This window comes from Lagopus muta, chromosome 3, assembly GCF_023343835.1.
Source record: "Lagopus muta isolate bLagMut1 chromosome 3, bLagMut1 primary, whole genome shotgun sequence".
Lineage (NCBI taxonomy): Eukaryota > Metazoa > Chordata > Aves > Galliformes > Phasianidae > Lagopus > Lagopus muta.
This window is the reverse complement of record NC_064435.1, coordinates 32,634,695-32,657,464: the sequence shown is the minus strand read 5'-3', so window position 1 is coordinate 32,657,464 and position 22,770 is coordinate 32,634,695. Positions and strand designations below refer to the sequence as shown.

Below are 22,770 nucleotides of genomic sequence, written 5' to 3'. Positions count from 1 at the left end.
CCCTCTTTTTGCTTTTTTTACCCATCAGCACAGGCCTGAGCCAAACATTTAAAGTTGAGTTTAGAAACAGAAATGTTGCTGTTACTGCAAGTTAAAAAGCAAAAAAAACAAAAAACCAAAAGCTTCCTTAAAAACATCTTCTGCGTGATGGTTACTTAGAGAAAACTGTGAATTTAAATTCTTCATGAAATTGTGTTCAAAAATGCATTTTGTATCTTCCAACAGTGGCTACATTGCTTTAGGAATGTTAGTGGCATGGTTTTGACTGGGACAGTTAATTGTCTTCATAAAGTCTCATATGAGCCTGTGTTTTGGATTTTTGATGAAAATAGCAGTGATAACACATCAATGTTTAGCTGCTGCTGAACAGTGCTGCATAGATCCAAGGAAGTTTTGGTTTCCTGGATCTCCTTGGATTTCCTGCTAGAAATAGGAGCTGGGGGGGCTCAAGGAGCTAGAGGGGACAGAACCAGAACAGCTAACCCAAACTTGTCAAAAGGAGATCCTGCACCAGGTGGCATAATGTTCAGTGGTAAGTACTGGGATAAAGAAGGAGAAAGGTGGGATGCATTGGGTGGTGATGTTTGCAAGTAGACAAATGTACAATGCATCCTACTTTACTAGCAGCAGCTGAACATCTGCCTGTCAATGGGAAGTAGCATGTGAATTCCTTGTTTTTCCTTGCTTGTGCATGCAGCTTTTGCTTTTTCTAGCAAACTGTCTTTATTTCAACCTGTGAATCATTGCACTTTCACCTTTCCAAATCTCTCCCCCATCCCACATGGGTGGAAAAAGTGAGCAGTGGTGTGGTGCTGAGCTGCCTGCCAGAGTTAAAATATAATAGTCAGGAAGGATGCTAATGACTACTAACATGGTAGTAGTATAAGACATTCTTTAAAATGAAAAGATTTTATTTCATCACCTTAGAAAAGTTTGGCTTATCTGGTTGCTAAGATTTACATCCAGACAAATTCACTTTTCATCTCAATGAATGTTCAATTTACATTAATTTGTTCTGTTAGATTTTAAAGTGGCTACTAATAGATCTGATGGGTACAAACAGGCTCCCTTCAACAGTTTGATCCATGCTTACAACATAATTAATCAGGCATTATCATTTCTTGTTCTCTACTTTAGAGTCATGAAGTAGAGATCAGCATGCAGTCTTAAATGGCACTATAATTCAATATATTATTTCATAAGCAGAAAAATAAAAACAAACAGTATTGCTTTCTCTGTTTTCTTAGTGAGCTCAATCAGCTCTGCTCTACGAAGCAACTTCAACCTGCTTTGAAAGCAAAGGGTTCCCTTAGCCGCTGACAACTGGCAGCTCACAGAAAAAGATGCTCCATGTTGTGAGGCTGGGAACTGCTGTATCAGGCTGGATGCCTCCACTCAGCAGTTGTGGCTTTAACCAGGAAATGCTAAAGACTAAGGACTCCAGCCATGCCCCTTCCCTGGCACCAAGGCTGGTAATACTGGTCTGCAGCAAAGCCAGTACATCAGATCGTATGTTCTAATCCCAAACCTTTTCCTCAGGTCAGCAATTTACTTGTGGAAGGAAACTTGGGTAGCTGCTTCTCACTCCACCCATCTTTTAAATAACAATTGTTATTTCTACAGGACGCTGGGATGCTGTTTTTTGATCTACAAATCTACACTCTAAGCCCTTTTGTAGATCTAGGCCAAAGCCTTGTTAAAAAAAACAACAACAAAACACTACCACAAATCTCTGGGAAGGTTTTAAGTTCTTGAGAACCCCTTGTCTGAACTTCAAGGAAAGAAAGAATGTCAATGCCCATGACCATCACAGAGCTCAGGGAAAAAGTCTTCTTACACCACAACTCACAATGAAGCTGATTTCATTTCATAAAAGTTTATGGTCTGGCTTCTCAACATGTATCACTGATATAAGCTTTCTGGACATCTTCATAATTTAGACTGTCCATTGTAAAAACACAATTGTATTTTGAACCTTAAGTAAAACAGCCCAACAAGCTGCATTACAAAAGTCCAGTTAAAATCAGTAACTCTAGCAGCTAGAGACAGTGACTCCGCTCCCAAGCGTCATGGTAATTACAATAATCCTTGATATTCATCACTGTAACACTCAACAATTTGTTAGTAAATTTTATCACACTCCCTAAAATTATTTCATTATTTCTCAGTGCAGCACTAAAAGAAAAAAACAGTATCAGAGAGACAAGGAGCGATTCTACATAAAGTATCACTTTTGACAGTTGATCAGGGAGTACTGTGTTCAGAAAAGTCAAGGGGGGATAACTAAAATAACTAAAGGTAGAAAATTCAACTCAAACATTCAAATATTTCCTCCATGCTGAGAGGGTAGAAGGTCTTGTAGAAGTGAAGGAAGACAGGAAAAATAGTATGTTATTGGCATAAAACACCTCTATATTTTTCCACGCAACACCAAAACAAACAAAACAAGAGAAATCTAAATGAGGATCGCTCTGAGTTTTCCGACCTATATTTAGAATTAACAACCTTGACATCTCTTCCTCCTCTTTTTTCATTTCCAAGTGAATCAATTGTTATATTTAAGCACACTTCCTCTCCCATGTTGAACATAGGCCCGGACCTAATGTGACATAAAATAACCCGTCTCTGGAAGACGTCTCTCAGAAGGATTATGGGAACTGCAGGTTGTTCCAAGTCTTTCTAGGAAACTGTGCCTCAGAAGAAAAAATAACCAGTAAAAGGTTAGTTCTCTTCATACTCACACATCTTCACATGACAAGGGACTGCTATTAACTGTCTAGCCAGATCTTCCCAACAGAACCCAAAAAGTTCTACCAAGTGATTTCTGCATCATGCCAAGAACCATCACTGCACTGCGAAATATGCACTTCAAAAGATATTCAAATCAGATTGTGAGGGCTGATGAAACCCACCAAATTCTCCATTAGGTTGTTTCAAATTTCAAATAACTTTCAACTCAGAATCTGCAACTCATATACGAGTTGACTTTGGCCACAGACTGCAGCTTTTAGGCTGCATACTGCTTCTGCCTGTTAAAGAGTCCTCTGTGGCAAGCACAGTGCACTGCTCCGTTTTGCCTTGTATCAGCAAAGTTTGCAGGGAAATGCCTTCCTGCTTCAAGACGAATGGAGCCTAAATCAACAGATGTAGGATACTGCTGGTTGTTCAGAGGGACACATGGATACTGTTCTAGATAACCGGGCAGCATCTGGAGCATCTCCAGTTTTGGAGCATCTGCAATTGCATCTGATTTTTTTCTACTTTAGAAGAACTTAAATTTATTTATGTATTATCCTCACTCCATCTCTTAACTGACGTTCTCTCTAGAGAAGAGCAGCATACCTTCAGAGGGAAGAGTGTATGTGTTTGTATGTGTGTGTTGTGCACATACTACAGCACCCACTGCCTTGTAAAACACATACAGATGTTCCAACACACTTTAATGACAAAAGGAAACATAAGGCACGTGTGTCTTGGCTTTCTAATCACCTGCCTAAGGATGTTCACTAGGAGCACCAGTGTACATCACAAAGAAAGTAAATGAGTGTTTGCCATGTCATCTTTCAAGCTTCAGCCTGCATATTTTTCCCCCCCACACACTGTGGGTTTTCATAAAAGAAACTGAAACCTGAAATATTAGTTACTTTTCATATAGTCAGTCATTTCATTTGAAGAGATCCCCATTTCTAACTGACTGTGCAGCTGTCCATATACAGAATCTTTGCAGAAATAAGAAAAGGCAGGAGTTAGAGCAGATGCAATTATCTTGTTTTCAGTTTGAACACGGAGCCTTTGATCAATACCTCTTTAACGTGCTGTGAATCCACAGGTTTTCAGGATTCAAAGATGGTATGAAAGGCATTGCACTCTATTGTGAGTAAATATTGTATTATTACTTTTCAGGCTGCATTCTTTAAAAAGAAAAGATAAAAGCCATGTAACACAAGCTGGGTTCCTTATAGTAGATGATTTTATTTTGACAGAAGTATCATCATTACTCTCAGTAAATTAATTTGCTATTCCATAAATTAAGCTCTACAGAGAAAATCAAGGTAACATGAAGCTTCCTTCCTCATTTACTTTCTTTACATGTTGCTCATACTGCATGCACTAATCTAAAGCACAAAGCAAGCCTTGGTGGCCTAGAATCAGTACCTTTTGCACTGCATATTCCAGTAGCAGTAGAGACTACCAACACTAAGATACTAATCATAGAATGGCTTAAGTTTGAATCAGAAGGAACCATGAAGATCATCTAGTTCCGATATGCTGCAGTGGGCAGGGCTGCCACCACCGGATCAGGCTGCCCAGGGCCCCATCCAACGTGGCCCTGAATGCCTCCAGGCACAGGGCATCCACAGTTTCTCTGGGTAGCCTGAGCCAGTGCCACACCACCCTCTGGGTAAACAATTTCTGCCTAATAGCTAATGTAAATCTCTTTTAGTTTAAAACTGTTCCCTTTTGTCCTATCACTGTTAATCCATGTAAAAAATCAGTCTCTCTCCTGTTTGTAAGCTCTACTGAAGTACTCAAAGATCACAAATGAGGTCTCCCTGGAGCCCTCTCCAAGCTAAACAAGTCCAGCTTCCTCAGCCTTTTTTCATAAAAGAAGTGCTCCAGCTCTCCGATCATCTTTGAGGCTCTTCCCTGGACCTTCTCCAACATCTCCACATCTTTCTTGTGCCGTGGGCCCCAGGCTTGAACACAGTACTCTGACACACGTGAGACGAGGAGAGGATCCAGAAAGTGTGGCTTCACCAAGAGCAGATAGTGCCTAACCTATCCGGTGGCCTCCTATAATGAAGTGATGGCACTGGTGGACAACAGAAGAGCACATGATGCCATCTACCTGGACTTGTGCAAGGCCTTCGACATGGCCCTGCACCACACTCTTTCTCTAAATTGAAGAGATACTGATTTGAAGGGTGGACAGTTCGGTGGAAAAAGAACTGACTGAATGATTGCACCCAAAGGGTTGTGATCAACAGACCCATGTCCAGGTAGACGCTGGTCACAAGTGGTGTCTGCCTGGGGTCCATCTTGGGACCAATGCTCTTCAACATCTTTATCAATGATAAGGAATCTAGTACACTCTTAGCAACTTGGCTCATGACACCAAGCTGAGTGCTGCTCCTAACCCTTCTTCAGAATCTAAATGTAATATTTCTAATTGACCAGACACCAGGTGGCACAGCTGGTGGGAAACTGTAGGCTAAAATCTTAGTTCAAATTGTGGAGTTATTTATGTAGGTGAGCTGCATACTGTGTTTTATTTTTTTTCAGATTTAAAATGTAAAAATGCATTTATAATGTCTGTAGAGTTCATAAATGATTACATGATAAGTGGCAAAAGAAGAACTGTAGAGATTTTAAATGCAGCGTGCGAATATGCTATTTCTGAGAAGGTAGCCTCCAAAATCCTAGATTTCAGGGAGAGATGCCTCTGCCTTACTTATATATTCTTACTACACTCTCAGAAGTTAAAACACACATTGACTATTCTATAAACACTAAATTAACAAAAGCAAAACTTAAATGAAAATACTCCTTCAAGAAACACAGAAGGAGCGCTTTTGCCAAATCTCCCAAAACCTGTGAGATTTAGCAGAACCACCTGAATTTTGTATAGCATTCCACAGCTCTTGGACCACAATCATCTTTGCAGGTACAGAACATAAAATAAACAACCACACTCCACTAGATTTGAATGATTTTCTCTCTTGGTCACATAGAATTTATGAAAAAAAAAACAAAACAAAAATCAAAGAAAAGCAGAATTCAAGTAGGATACAAAATAAATAAGTTTTCCTGTAATGCTCGCCAATAACTACTACTTCTAATTGAAATACCGGTGAAGATTGAATATTCAGTTCCTCTTTAACTTTGAGCCATAACTTGGAGTCGAAGCTTAGCTTTCCAATTTAAAACTTCAAGAAACTTATCCCTAGAACATTCATCACCAATGGACAAGGCACACATCTCTTTAAGAGAAAGGCATCTTTGACAACCAGAAATGTTCAGGAGCTCCAAGGTAACCATAAGACAGATCATGGCTCAGTCACTGCAGGCTCTCAGCCTGCTCATGTGCCTATAACTGTGTAAGAGGAGGTCCCACCAAGCCTCTGTGGGGAAATAGCTTCTCTCCTACTTTGACAGCCTGGCCAAATCGAAAACACGGCTCACTGCATAATTGCTAATGCCAGGGGAAGGGAAGGAACAGGAACTTGCGGCCACAATGAGGGCTGAGATGGGTGGAAGTAGCTCTTTCAACAGCTGCCTCATTTCCTGTGGATTAGTTTGTGCCCACATATCAACATCCTTAGGATCACTCTATTATTGCTCTTAGTGAGGAAAAAAAACAACCAAAAACCTAAATCTCCTACTCAGATGACAAATAAACAGTCTCATTAACTTTGAGGAACAAGGTCATATTTATTCTAAACAAGCAGATAAAATTCTAACCATGACTAAGGGAGCAAAAAATGACAACAATCCAATAAAATCTCATTATATGTATAGAAGTTTTGCTGATTTCACAGTTTTGATTAACAGTCTGGTGATTATTTTTGCCCGTTTTCCTGAAGTGATCCCAGTTTGATCCCAGTGTAGACAAGCTACATGCCGTAAGAGAGTCTTCAGATACTTTTACCATAAGTCATGTTAGGGAAATCACAATACTGTTTACATAGAAAACGATTATAGTAACTATATAGGATGGTTTAAATGTTTTAACTTATGTGTAGACAAAGCCTATTTCAATGAGTCTGTGTGATCGGCAGCTCCACTGAAATAAGCAGACCTCAGGAAATTTCACACTTGGTGAATCTGCTGTCTAATGACTACATGTCTTCCAAGCCAGAAGAGAAACTGACATTTTGCATTACCTAAAAACAGTCTAAATTCTTCATTGAATCAGCAGTTCTCTGGAGGCATGCAAGTATTAAGTCAACATAACAGGATATTTAGCTGAAATGCATTACGATGTACAGAGGAAGATCAAAGCCATTTTCAGCACATCACTCTCAGCTGTTGGTAGTGGAGACAGCAAAACAAATTCAGTAATAGATTTTTTTTTGTAAATGTTCTGCATAAATTGCTTCACTTCACTGTACAAATTCCTCTGACACTTAATTCAGCCTTAGAATCCTATCAAACTGGAAGCACAGCATATATAACCAATAATAGCCACGCAGAATTCCTTCAAAAGATTCCTAAAGTATAAAATAAGGTATACGATAGCATCAATTTTAAATCTCCTGACATCTCAAATACAACAAACTTAGAATAATCTCTAATTATAGTACAATTAACTACCTGAAATACTGTCAAAACGAACACACACAAAAAAAAACAACAAAAAAATGTAGTATACATATGCTCTCCTAAAAGCCTGATTTTGTAAGATATTAACACAAAAAATTTTAAACCTACAAGTGGGCCCACTGACTTCACAGGGATTACTCATGCTTTGCAGTTGCTTAAACGTCCTGTGGAGCACGAATCTAAATTCAGATCTGATAAATTCAAAGTAACAGCAGCAAAAGTAACATCTCATTACACCTTTAAGACCATGCTGTTTTCCTTTAGCAAGCAATTTTACGTGCATACTGGTGCTGCAGGTCACAAAGAATATCTGCTGGAGCGAACCCGTGATTACAAAGTAGTTCTGCTATAGGAAATCAAAAACTGGTTGTGCTATCATAGGTGAAATCAGCGAAATAAAGTGTGTATGATTAACAACAACCTTTTTTTTTTTTTTTTTTTTTTTTTTAAGATTCATACATCCCATTGCTCCTACATGTCTCTTTCCATCAACTAATATTCCTTCCCCCTGTGGCGTTCAGCTTTCACATTGTGATTCGTTCTGTTCAAGGTCTGTCTTGTAACGCTGTTCTGAAAACAAGATCTGACAACTCAAAAGTATAAATTAACAGCTGGACTGATAATCACCACCCTAATATCTCTTCCCTGTACTACTGAAAGCCTGATACACAGCACACAAAGTCTTCTCAGAAACCAGCTGGGCTCCGCAGGAAAACAGAGTTGGGAGATCAAATTGCATTTGGAGACACTTTGGTACAGTAGGTTACATCCCACTGAGAACGAATCTAAATAACCCAAGTGCACGTCATTGTTAAAAAGGCTTCTGAAAAAAGAAAGGCTTCAAAAATAGGGGAAAAATAAGAGATGCGGATCTGGAATTTAATAACAGGTACTCAGGTGAATTGAGGAAAAAACCCTTGCAGTGTGCTTGAGGGGAGGCCATGTTCTGCAGCACTCCCACCAGAGGGGTCACAGAAACACAGCTTCACTAGAGACACTGCTGAAGGAGCTTGAGGTGTCTTCATGTCCTCTGGCACCCAGCACACTTCTGACACCCAGAGAAGAAGGTAAGAGCACAACTAGATAATGATGATAAAGAGGTTTCAAAGACTGAACCAGGAGATGTTCAAGCAGTGAAATATAATGAATAGTCTCTATTTGATAATGTGAGCTATTTACCTGCTGACACCGATGTTAGCGTGATAGATAAGAGCTTTAAACTCAGGGCAAAGGTTTAATTTTGATACAGTGCTTAATAAAGGAAAAAAAACACAGCTAAAGGAGGAGGTAGCAACCTAAAACAATAATGAGAAAGAAAAATAAGGGGAGAGTCAATCAGAGGATACGATTCAAGGAAAGAGCGTACCATAGGTATGAAACCAACAAGATCACTGTGAAGCAGTTCAACTGATTATATGACAGCTAATTATAGCTTCTGGGTTACTTGGCTAATAAAGGAACATTTATCCCCAGAGGTCTTCACACTTCCCTAAAACAAGCCCTTTAAATTAAGTATGCACAGATACGAATTTAATCTGCTTGTATACATGTGAACACCAGGCTGTTTTTTAAAAAGTAAAATTCTCAAATCTCCAATAGAAACATCAAATTAAGATTTACATGAATTGAGCTTCTTTTTCATCTTTATGCTGAAAACACATTTTTTAATCTCCACTGGATGACAACAACAAATGTGTATGAGATCACGGTATGATAATATGGTAAGAGATCCCAGAAGAAAATTAAGCTTTCTTTTATTTTTTTAAGAAATTTATCTTCATTCTCCCAAGTACTGTGAACGCTCCAGAATCCAGATTAAAAACTGCAAGCAATGGTTACATCTTCTAAATATCTTTAATTCATCTAGTGAACTCAGTTACATGCATATATTTATAACTTTGCTTCCAAACTGAAATAAAATGAATCTTTAACATACCACAACTAAAGAATCTTTGAAGTGTATACTGTGAGAAATGATATAATGATAACGGATAATGTGTTGCAAATACATATTTGCATATAAAATATATCCAGAAAATAAAATATTAAATTGCACAGTATTTCCACAGCAAAAAATCCATTACTTTTTTCAGCTGCTAGCCCAGAAATCTTGACATGGGAAATGAATCCCAGTCTGTACTCTTTCTTTCCTCGCTTTCATTCCTAGAACCTAGAATAAAGCCTCCTTGTCAAATCCCAGTGGCAGCTATAAAACTTGTTGCCTTCAGTGGCTTTACAAGGTATTTATAAATGACTGTGCTTTTGTAAGTAATTAAACCTTAATGTGTGATTCTATTTATAGACAGAAGAAAATGTATTGGAGAATTTTTAGTATTTATTTACAAAGTCCAAGCTCCTTAATAAAACTTCTAAATAATAAAACTGAAACAAGTTTTTACTACTTTACTTTTGTCTTTGAACAAAGACCCACTGTGCAAAAACTGAGCAACCCCAATTTGCCCACGTCTGGGCAGAACCTCTCAGGACATTCAGAACCTTCAATGTAAGTTTTCTCCTACAGGCATTCAGTGTAATGTTGAAATAATATATATATATATACACATATTTTTTAAAAAGGAAAAATATCTTAAATGTAAGACAACATTATTTTTACACCTGACTCTCATGGCACTTTATGTAAGTATAGTATTATATTTGTTATTTTGCTTTAGAAAGATGTACTATCTAACATAATGCAGTGTTTCACCATTGTAAAGGTCTTCAATTGCACAGTGTGCTGAATCACAGAATGGCCAGGGTTGGAAGGGACCTCAAGGATCATGAAGCTCCAACCCCCTGCCACAGGCAGGGCCACCAACCCCCCCATTCAAAACCAGACCAGGCTGCCCAGGGCCCCATCCAACCTGGCCTTGAACACCTCCAGGGACGGGGCATCCAGAACCTCTCTGGGCAGCCTGTTCCAGCACCTCATCACTCTCTCTGTAAAGAACTTCCCCCTGACATCCAACCTAAATCTTCCCTCCTTCAACTTAAAGCCATTTCTCCTTGTCCTGCTGTTATCTACCCTTTCAAAGAAGATGCCTAGGCAGTGGAAAAGCCACCAGAAAGACTTCTAACAGCCTAGAACTTATATATTCATCATTTAAACACATCAAGAGCAGGATTCCTACATGAAGTGATAAAATCTCTGCAAAACATGACAGTAATAGCAATATTTTCATAATTTCTTCAATACATTTCTTTGGTTAGGTTGTGAACAACAAATAATGTTTGTGAAGTTTGAATGTTTACTATACGTGACCTGCATTTGTTAACAAAGTGCCTGTTTCAAAACAATGTTGTATTTCAGAATACGCTGTCAGATTAATTTTTTCTTAAAAGGGAAATCGCTTTTCACTTACTATAACAACAAACAGATACAGCTTGTATATAGAAATTGATATCAATTATCTTAAGGGATTAATTTGAAATACAATAATCCTTGTTTCTAGACCCTAAGATGCTGTTGTGACCACTCTCAAGGCCTCAATGTTTTGCATTGCCCCTTAGAGAGGACTAAGGTCTACTTTACATCAGCTACAAATTTTACAGAATAATTTTACAGTTATCAGGCAGCCTAATTGTTCTCAGCTGAAGAATTCGGTGTAAAAGATCAACATCATAAAGAGTAGTTTAGTATCTTCAGTGTTCAATGGTTGCGATCTACATCTCCTAGTCAGCATTCTTTGCTTTTATAACTTATCTTCACAATTTTACTTTCAATTGTTTTTGCAGTAAAACGATGTGAGTTTAGAAAATGAAGTGTACCTTTCGTTTTCATACAATTCTGGCACTACTGTTAGCCCATGATGAAACAAATAATGCGGATATAATCTGGTCTGATGTATGAACATTTTATAACTATACAACAACCACTTTTAGGATACTAATTAATCAAACACTGACACGTCACAGACTCTGAAGGCAATTTGACTCTTTGCATTTTCCATTTAACTTTGAATAGGCTCGTATGTGGAACTACAGATCTACTTATCTACCTGTTTTAGAAATAAATCCACGCCTAAATTATGTAAGAGATAATCTCCAGTTTTATAAATTCACAAATACAACATGGAAAAGGAACCACTATTTACTTATGGAAACCACAGGATACTGAAAAAGTGAGAGATGTTTGAAAGTGAAAAAAAGTGAAAGTGTTTGAAAACCAAAGGAATTACTTTAAATACAGCTTATAAAGAAATTCCAATCTTCTTTTAAATTAAAAGAAAACCAATATGCACACACTTTGAAGAACTTGAACCGGTCCCAAACACCTGCAGCGCTATTCATGCCTGTCCAGATAGACCTGTGCCATCAAAAACACTTCAAAAAATTTTAAGTTCCTAAAATTTTTTTTTTTTGCTTTAAATAGGAAATATAACAAAAGAAAAAAAAATACAAAACTAATCTTCTAGACAAAGAACAGGAAGAAAACTGTCACGTTCTCTGGTTTACATTTATAACAGGACCCTATCTGGAGATTAGAATAGCTCCAGTTCTATTGTAGTTCAGGAAGTGATGTCAGAATTTAGGGGACACAAACCATTTAGGTCACAATATCTATTCATATGAACAAAAGAAAGCAAGAGAGGGAATGCAGAATACTTTCACATCCCATGCTCTCCTGGATTATTCTTATTTCATGTGGAATCATCATCCCATGCTCTCCTGGATTATTCTTATTTCATGTGGAATCATCATCCACGTAAAAGTATATCAGTTCTCTTTTTTCCCCACAAACTCATCCTGCTAATTCAACTTTTGTTCAAGTACAGCTGATTGCAATCACATTAGATGCACACATCAGTCTGACTGACCTTCTTTCCCTGTAGGCTATTTCTGAATTTTTAGTGAAGGTTACTTTTAAAATGCTGAACATGATGCTTAACACACTCCGTTCACATTACATTATAATGCTTTTTACAATGATAAAAAAGTGCTTGGAAATTTGCTAAAGAAAGTCTGAAGAGATTGAGTTTGTAAATGTATATATATATATATATATATATATATATTATATATATATATATAAATGTATATATATATATATATAAGTAATAATAAGCACAGAAAATATTAATAATCAATGAATTAGACTTCTTACCTTGTTCTTTTATCTGACGAATTTGCTTCACAGTTTCTTTCAAGATTGCACATTTGTCAGGTTTAAAGTTGAAGTTGTCAATATCATTAAAATTTGCAAAAATCAGCTCTGCAAGTTCTTCTATGTATTTATTCTCTTGCTCACGATTGCGTTTCTCAGTGCTTCTTTTAGGGCTGAGAGAGGAGCATAAAAATGTATTTAATGTCAGTTCAATTGCTTTCTGGTCAAAGATGATTTTAAATGGTTTGAAAGTAATTTAACAAAAACAGAAAGAACTGCCCTCTCTCACTACAAAACTAACACACGCGTTACTCAAACAGAAAGGTTTATTCTTGAAAAGCAAAGCAGCATTAAAAAAGACATTATTTATTTTTCCCTGTAGTCATGTTTTGTTTCAGAAGAGATTTGGGATATGAAGTTCAAAACAAAAGATTAACTGGGGCAGTGGTCACATTTGAACATTTACAAGTCTGCTTCTTCATGTTGCTAAGAATCCAAGGAATACCAAGCAGTGACAATATAAGAGGAAATAAAGCAGCTTAGAAAGTTAATTTAAACAACTCACACTCCCTGCATCTCTTTCTGAAATTACACAAGAAGATCATAAGAAAATATGATAAATGAACAAGCAGTTACAGTTTAAAAATTATTCCAGTGTTGTTAATGTAAATTTTATGAAACTGTGAAATATTTTTCAATTTCCTGATAATGATGTACAAGAGAGGTGGAAAAAAACCTCTTAGGTTGGTAATATGAGTGACTGAAGACTCTCTCCAGTGATCAGCCAAAAAAAGTTTTCACATAGCTAACATATGATCACCCAAATTGCATTGTATTTTAGCATTACAGTGGATTAGTAAAAACATAAAGAAATTTCAGGCCCCACCCTCCATCACAGAGTTACTGAATGACACAGAATTACTGAATCAGTATGGTACTGATCCCTCCTAGCTAGAATAGCAATTCTGTCATTCTCAAAGGATCATGAAAAATAGGTGCTCATTTATCAACTTTTTCTAATTCATTTTCTTTCATTGTCTTCAGACATAATTGGTCTAACCTGGGTCCAAGCTGATCAGGATCCTTGCGTTTTCTTGTCTCTGCCCTGGATGGGTCAGAGGTATTTTCTCCCATCCCACTCATCTTGAACACATATCAGCAACTGAAAGGAAGAAAACGCAGGGAAAGTGTTATGGTGGAAGTATCATGAGTTCCTCTGTTTGTGTTTCTAAGTTTCTTGTTCCATTCCCAACTCAAGTTTTTATTTTGCAAATCTATCACTTGAAATAAGAGCTTGAAAGGTACCAATAAAGATACCACGTTTATGATCCTACAAAAAGCTATACAAAACTCATCCAGAATAAAATTTGTGGTGAGCAAGGAAAGCATTTTCATCTCTTTCATTGTCACCAATTCTGTAGGAGAAGATAAGTACATTTTGTGCCTGAGTTGCTGAATTTTCACGGCAATTTTGCAAGGTTGAGTGAGGAAATCCATAATGCCATACAACAAGAACAACAGAATTGAAATACATGAAATGAAACATGTATCACAGCTACACAAAAAGACAACACACACAGCTTTGGTTAAAAATCAAAACACGATGTTTGCACAACTGCATGTACAATATAGTAGAAACTGATCATCTGTCAACACTAGAGATCACTGAAGAACTGATAAATATTTTGCACAATTAATCTAACTCATAAGGAAAATAACCTGCCAATCTATCACGTGTTAAAACAACACTGGCTCATTACAAATTGTGTGATAAATAGCCCAGGGAAATCCTGCCCTGCTCCTTGCCCCTTTCGTCCTGTGTGCCTACAAACATGTGGAAGTTTACACACTTCTCAATAATTAGCAGTGTTCCAGAGATAGAAAACGCTAGAAGAAGAGCACAGGGAGATGATGTAGGTCATCAAAAAGACTGTGTAATGCAGAGCCATTTGTCCAGCTCCATCCAGAACCATTCACCATTTGTCCAGTTGCTGCCAGATTTGCAAGTCTGATTGCAGAGCGACACTTCCAGACGTTTCAGAAAGCTTCTGTATTGTTTGGGATGAGCAGAGAAATAACCACGAGGGCCATAACAGAGCAGGTGAGCATTTCTAGGAGGTGATTCATACCATGCTAAAAGGCATGCTGGAGGCACTCATCCATGATCACTTCATGCTGTCATGAAGTGGAAATTTTGGTCAGATATCAAAATCAGTGGCTTCACCACCTCCAAGCCATCATTTCTGCCAGCTCCCTTTCCTGTGCTGACCTTATCAGCCACACTGAACTTAATAAGTGAACTGATGTGGGTTGGAATTGCAGTATCCTCTTTTTCATTTTCTCTTTTTAGATGTTGGTATTAAAAGCGTTGGTTCATACTGTAAATCTTCGTTTTCCCAAGGTTCAGGCTGAACGAATGTAAGAGCACAAACAGTCTGAAGGCTGACATCTAGGCAGTTCTGTAGAGATACAGTCATAGTTGTAACTGTATACTGAAAAAGTTTCATCTATTAAGAAAAACAAAAACAAACAAAAAACCAGAACAGTTTGAGGAGAAATTGGCGCTGTTTTTCTTGAAACTAATTGGACTTCATGAAAAAAATAGATCAACACTGAACAGTACAACTCCCAGTCAGCCTTGTACATGGTTGGTACCAGATCCTGCTACAAAAATATCTGGATCGTCTTTTTCTTTAAAATATCTATACGTACATAAGTATATATCCATGTATGCACATACCATCAGTCTGTTGAGAACAACCTACTTCAAGGCCTTCTTGCTCTGGTTCTGCAGCAATGGAAGAGCATGGCTTAGTGGACAATTATGGTGGTAGGTGGGTGGTTGGACTGGCTGATCTGAGATGTCTTTTCCAATCTCGTTGATTCTGTGATTCTATTTCCAGAGCAGACCTGAGCTCTCCAAGAGAAGACTTGCCATAACAAAGAGACAACCTGCATCTCCCAGGGCATTCCCAGCACCACACCAAATCCAACCTTGCTGCAGAGAGCAAAGCATCCGCTGAAGCCTCCAATGCAACTTGTGACACACTCACTGCTCCTTGACAACCATGAATCTTATCTGATTTATAATCAGACGCCCATGTCAACCTTACTTACCTAAATGCAAAACTAGATGTATACATTTGTCTGGTTGGTAAAAAGCTATGCACTTCCTTGAAAATAGGCGTTTGCATGAGTATGCAAGAGTAGAGAACCAAGGAAAAGGAAATATACTCTTAAGAGTGAGTGCCAAATTCTGTACCTGGACAGGTCGACCCTGGTTGTATGTACACTCCGGGGGATGAAATACTGAAGAACAGCCCCATGGAAAGGGATCTGGGGGAGGTTCTTGTTGAAGCCGTGTTGAATCTGAGTCGGCAGTGTGCTCTGTCAGCCAGGAATACCAACCGTACCATCAGATGCAACAGGCCCAGCACTGCCACTGAGCGAGTGTAGGGGTTGTCCGGCTCTGCACTGCGCTGTGCGGCTGCATCTCAAGCACTGGGGTGAGGAGTGGAGGGGCAGCGCTGAGCTCTGCTCTCTGGTGACAGCGACAGGACTCCAGGGAATAGCACAGAGCTGTGTCAGCAGAGGGGACTGGGCGTTAGGAAAAGATTGTTCACATGTGAGTGTGATCGGGCACGGAACAGGCTCCCCAGAGCAGTGGTCACAGCACTGAGCTGCCAGAGTTCAAAGAGTGTTTGGACAACGGTCTCAGTTATATAGTCTGATTTTTGGGTGGTGCTGTGTGGAGCCAGGAGTTGTACTCCTGATGATCACTGTGGGTCCCTTTCAACTCGCTATACTGTATGACTATATAAAGAAAATTGTGACAACAGTTACAGAAGAGTTGTGAGGAGCCCTCAGTCCCAGACTCTCAGGATGGCCTTGCTTTGAAGACTAAATTTTTCGATCACCATTGTGAGAAAAAAAAACAAAACAAAAAACAGCAGCATGATGAAAGCTGTACATTCCAGAGATCATCTGATCTCCGAGCAAGTCTCAGATTGTGGTCTAAATTTCAGAAGAAAATTGGGTTGGGGAATTCCTTCATTTCTTGTGCTTCCTGAATATTACCTGAGAAATGCTGGGTGTTTTTATAAAGAAAAGCAAGCATGGAGGCTCACAAAAATCTGTCGAGCATTCCATCAAATTTAGGAGGCACACCTCCTTTCAGTCCCCTTCTGCCCCAGGGGAACAGGAACAGATATCCACAGTTATTCTATCTAATCTCTTGAGCTTCAAAAGGAGCTTATTTTTTGCTAGAATCCAAGTTCTGCCAGTAGCTCCACCAGTATACAGCTAATTCTTCTTCCACCTATGACCATGCTGTTCTGTAGGAATTTCCTACCTCTCCAGTATCATCCTCTTGAGGACATGTTAAAATTAACGTCCCACCATAAACATCTGAACTTCTGTCTTTCTGTATTTAAAGCAAACAAAAGTGGTACCATTATTACAAAATTAACATCTTCTCCCCGCGTTAAATGCAGGCAGTAATTCCAAACAGTTTTTAGTTAATTATTTTTATTAATTTCTTTTTTTCTTTTTTCAAATTATCATTTTTTTAAATTTGCATTTACGGGCCAAAACATCTTTTTCTCAGCATCACTGTCAGTCTGTTCTTAGAATGAGTTACTTTTTCCTTTTTACTCATCATAAAGTTTTTCTGGAAATCTACCACCCACTACAAATGTCTTCTGCTCTCCTTACGTCTACACTAGAAATTGCATTCAATACCTCACACATCTCTATAAGCTCCACAGTTCCTGAATGTTAGGTGTTGGTGCTCCAGAGCAGAATGCAAAATCCCAAGCTAGGTGCCTTGAAAAGTGAAGAGCTAGACAGATGATACTAAGGCAATCTAAAAATAATCTCACAAGCCAAAATGAAAGTCACTTAGCACTATCCAGTATAGAGCACTAAAATCAAAAGGATGTGAACCCAAACATTTACTAGGAGTATAGATTCCTAGGGAGATCAGAATCTAGCTGGGGTAAATAAATTCCCACTGTTCTCTTGGGATTTAAAAGCCAAACTGCTGAATTGTCCTGAATTAGGACAAACGAGGAAGAATCACCTGTTAAAAAACATGGATAAATCTGCAGCACTGTCCTTCCATAATGCTAAGCACCAACTGCAACAGAGATGGAGATTCAGTTCCCTCTTTGCAGAGGGATTTCAAGCCTGTATTTTTTAATCATGCAGAACAGCCCCCTGAGGTGATAGGCTATCAGCTTGCTGGAGCTGAATATTTATGAAGGCAAATCAATTAATTAACTCTCAAAGTGCAGTAGGAATCTTTAAACGTATTCAACTCATAGGTAAGTAGTTTGTACATTGCTTTAAGAAGCAAGGGATTAAGGTTTGAGTCCCTTGAGCTGAGGAGGGCAGCCAACCCATCTTCCTTCTCAGCAATGACTCCAAAAGGTTGAGCAGAGCCAAAAAGGTGAGAATCTACGCCATTTCATCATTTGTTTTGAAACAAAAAACAAACAGAAAACAACCATAAAACAACAACAAAACACAGCTATTTAAGGTTGGTTTTTCTGTGTGTGAGCTAATTCATGTTCCAGATCTATGCATGCTACCTGATGCAGACCTCTGGGCAGTACAGCCTCAGTAACTTCAATGTAGCAAAAGCAAGAAACTAAGGCCCCATTTTTTTTCAGAAAAGAGTATTTCTTTGGACATTTAGAACTACAGGAGCAGACATCTAGGAATTTTCCAAGTGAAAACAGTAAAAATCTAATGACTTTAGAATGTAAGGATCTAAAGAAAAACAAACATACGCGGGTCAAGATCAGCTAAACTGCTTGTAGCGGTTTTGAGGTGCTGCCCTCTCAATTAATTTACACATCCTTGAACTTTCTCGGTTCTTCAGTATTAGCAATAAACCCCTAGCTATACTAATTTAGATATTAACAGGACGATACAGGAACTTTTAAGATTCTTCTAACCAATCGCCCTGAAACACACAGAATAACTTTCTCAGACTACAAAATGCAGCTTCCAAACTGGAGGACTAAATTTTCCTAGGAAAGATGAAAATTCAAAACTGAAGCCACAGAGAAGCTGCACAATGGCTAGTTAGAGGCTCAAAGTTTTACTTAATAAACTTCCCCTATAGCCAACTACTTTAGATTAGAAAGCAGCATTGATCTTGCTTATCTTTTTAGACATCTTTGCAGGAATTTCCAGAAAGAAAGATAAAGAAATAGAACAGTTCCATTCATTTAGTGCTTCAGAAGAAACTGAAATGAAATACCAGCTCTACCATACGTCTTCAGAAACAATCTGCAGCAGAAATCAAGAAAAAGTGGGTAATGATTATTTAGCTTGGTATTTACTAGAAAAAGAATTAAGTCAAACTGGGAATTAGTAAGAACAAAAACAGAAGTAATCACTGAATAGACGACAGAGAGAAGGACAAATACTTCTGTTAACGAAAAAAAAAATTACAAGATGGCATGTCAGACAATGAATTAAAATAATGTTTATTTCAAAGAAACTGTTATACAAAGGGGAGTTAAAATGAATGTCTTGTAGAATAAACTGTCATGCAAGATCAGGAGCTCTTGTTTTATGGTATAAAATGTTTGGAAGTTGAACTGCACTCCAAAATACAGACTTACTATCTCGCTGTGGAATAAATATCTTGCCTTCACTGGCAGTAGCATATTTTTCAACTACATATATAAATAGCTGAAAATGTATTTACGTGTAGTTGAAATATATATTTTTTCCATTCGTGCTATTGAAAACCCTTGCAACAATAACCAAGAGCTCAACTTCTAATGCTGACTCAGATACCACTCAAATTTCAATTCCACTGGGCATCAGTGAGGAACAACAGGGCAACGGAAAGATAAATACATTCACTGCACCATTTTTATACAAGGAAGTAGATAATTAGAGAAACAGCATTATTATTACTAAAAATACCTAAGAACTAAATCTAGGCTCAAACAGATGTCCTGTTTGGGACACCTCTAATAAGTAACTGCTTACATTAAATTTATATTTTAAAAAATATATACTAATTAAAAATATTTTCAAGGTGTATTTTTACCACTCTCTTTTATATCACTGCTGCAGGACTAAGCATCCAAAATAGTGGTACATTTCAGTCTAATCTTTCCGATTGTTAAATGTAAATCACAACACAGAAAATTAATTGAATAATCTCTTGGACAGCGTACATTATCAATGACAGTCATTGAGACCTATTCAGTTACCACCAGATGTTGGGAGATTGAAAAGAGAGCCAGAAAGAGGTTTCAATTCATATTTTTCTTGTTATCAGAAACAAAACAAGAGTTTCTGCTCTCATTGTGACAGCACATCCGCCTTCACATCCTCTACTGGCAACTGCTCTAAGTTAGAATACACACAGAGAGACTTTTCAACGTGATTATGAAGCAATAGTAAACACGGTACTTTACAAGAGAATAGTCTTAATAAATGCCATCAAGGAGCATGATATATAGAGTAAACCTTCAAGCACAGATCCTCAGCATCAATGAATCCAGTTAATCATCCAGAGTTAACGTAGAAGAAGATTGTGTGCATTTTCATCTCTTATCAGTTCAGGCCATCTTCCAAACAAGGCCTGTTAAACTGACAGATTTATTATAAGCCCAACAAATGCAGTTAAAGAATGAATGAGGATTACACCTTCAAAGCCGTTATTTCAGTCTGAAAAGTAGCAAACAAAAGGTAGCGTACCATATAGCGGGCAAGCAGGTAGCAGTACCATAATGCTACCCTTCCATCATCCATACAGGTAGTGCAGACACAATTGCTACACGTAGAAGCAATTTATTCAAGTTACTGTTTTGGTGAGTAGTAAACAGCAAAGACATACTCAGCTTCCTGGCCAAAGAAATTACAGCTCAATGAAAATTTTGGCTAAAATTTTTTCTAACTGCCCAATTTACCAATATAAACAGCTCATATTTCTGTGGTTAATTATAAACTGAAACATATGTCCATTATATTATTTTTTTCTTCTAAGTTCTCATGATTAGAAGCTTTCAGTCTCAGTTTCAATATTACTGATGCTCCCTGTGTATCACTAATTTTGGTAGAAGCCACAGCAAAGTTGGAAGTCACATGCAACTCGTGATTCTTCACATTTTTTCTTGCTTATACACTCTTTTTCATTCAGTGCATTCCTCAATCTGAAAATATTTAACACTGGTATACGCTGTAATTTTCAGCTCCTTTGAAGAAGGCAATAATGGTAAGCACTTGCTAGCAACTTTCCCAGGCCTGAAAAGGAAGTCACTGTCAAGCATAGGATAAGACCCTGGACTAGAGTCTGTGGGCCACTGTAGCCTAAGGACAACCTTTTATTTGTGAGCAGCAGCAATCCACGAGGGTGGTTTGAAATATGCTTTGATTCCCAGCATTTGCCACTGAGCAAGTATAAAATCGCCACCAGCCGAGGCAGCCCGCCTGTGCCTGCACAGCTCTGCACGTGGCTGGGGATGCCTGGACTCCTTGGGAACTGACTGTCCCTTGCACTGCTGTTCTGACAAATTCAGAGACACGTGGCTTTGGAAATGAGTGAAAAAACAGAGATGAAAATCAAGGAAATAAGACGAGAGAAAAAAAAAGAAGATTGCATTGCCTACTAAAGTTAAATTAAGGCAAGATATCCTCCACTAAAAAGTTCAACAGGGAAAACAGGCTAGATCCATACTGAACCACTGTTCTTCATACACACCTTGGTGTAAGCAAGCAACATGTTCTACAGTCATCTTCTTACACTCATCCATAATCACTCAGCACATAGAACTGGGACATATCCCAAGAGAAACAAGTCCATTCTGCCAAAATAAGCAAGATGGCCGGGACCTAAGTTGGCAAGGTTGACCTCATATTGAAAATCCCAAGTAATTTATCCAGCAGTACGTCCTTTTGCTTTCCTGAAACCCAGTCCCTACTTTCACTGTAGATGAAACTGCCTACAATCATCACTCTACAACAGTCACACAGGACAAAGTGAAAACAGAAGAGTTTCTGTGACAAAGGTAGCAGTAGTAACTTGAAAAACTGAATGGTTATCCTTAAAGGGCTTGTATTAAAACCTGATCTGCACCCGTGGTTAATCTGGCTGTAGCCTTTTCTATCTGAAAAGAGTACTTATCACTTCAAAGATACAAATTCATTTGAAAGGCTAGTAGTGGCAACATTAAAATGAGATTTACGGTAATATTTACTGAATGCTGCTTCATGCTTCAGCTAGAACATAATTTATTAGAAAACCAATGTATAAGAACAGAACTGAGAGAACTGGCTCTGACGCTTACCACTTGTATTTCTGCTCAGTCTACAAAAAGGCATAACAGACTATAAACAAATGTTTAAGTGGAAGGCTCCTTCCTCAACAATATTTTTTCTCTTACTTCTGTGTAATAGCTTTAGAGTGGTGTACTAGTGACAAGAAGGCATATTCCATTTGCAGACTGAAAGCCAATAATGTTCATGAATTTTTTAGCTAAAAGACACGTCAAGAAGCCACTTCAAAGACCATCTAATAAACACATTAGGCTTCAAATGGGCAGCAGCAGCTCTTTAACACATGCTCTAACAATCAAATAAATGGTTAACATTAATGTTCAGTGTTATAGGCTGGTATTTGATAGGACTTTCTTTAAAATAAACCTAAATCTGAAATATTAACACATTGGATTGCTTTTTTTTTTCTTTCCCTCAGATAATCAAAAACCACAGCTTTCTGAAATCTGCAGTTCTACTTCAGACCTCACCAAAACCTGACAGCAGCAATGTAAGATGGCTCCTATCTTCTTCATTCCCATAGGTGAGGTCTCTTAATACAGGCAGTCACTGAGCTCCTTACAGATTAGCCTACATCAGCTACCTCTAATATGCTCAGGAACAGCAAGACTGAGATCTAATAAGACAACACAGTAAAATACCATTGGAAGAAATTACTCTTTACCTAACATACAAAAGTTTTGCTCCATTTCTACTTTCAAAAAGTTTTCTTTGGTTTTTTTGACCAGTACTACCAGATGTGGTGCTATGGAAAAAAACTATTCAAGGTTCTGCATCATAATTTCAAGTTCGAGATTTTACTCCTCTCTCATTATCAAGAACTATTTCTGATTCTTGATCCTCGATCATAAAAGAAAAGTAGCTAAAACCCATGGTAGTTTCCATTTAAAACATCACATCAAAAAAAAAAACAAGAAAACTCCCAGGGCCAAAACATTACTTGTAATATACATCAGCTGCTCTTCCATTCTTTTGTTTGTAAATAAGGAAAGCAAAGGTAAATAAGGAAAATAAAAACCAAAACATCAAATAAAAAA

General features: G+C 38.0%; 1 protein-coding gene across 8 annotated transcripts in view; it reads right to left on the bottom strand.

Moving 5' to 3' along the window:
- The window catches only part of NCOA2 (nuclear receptor coactivator 2), a 188,757-nt gene that overhangs the window by 64,793 nt on the left and 101,194 nt on the right, over positions 1-22,770 (bottom strand). For all 8 annotated transcript variants that reach the window (XM_048938909.1, XM_048938911.1, XM_048938906.1 and 5 more), the window contains 2 exons: positions 13,488-13,589; positions 12,428-12,600 (listed from right to left, as the gene is read on the bottom strand). In XM_048938909.1, the coding sequence (XP_048794866.1) occupies positions 12,428-12,600; positions 13,488-13,570 (256 nt within the window). In that variant the 5' untranslated portion in view covers positions 13,571-13,589. The remainder of the gene's footprint in view (positions 1-12,427; positions 12,601-13,487; positions 13,590-22,770) is intronic.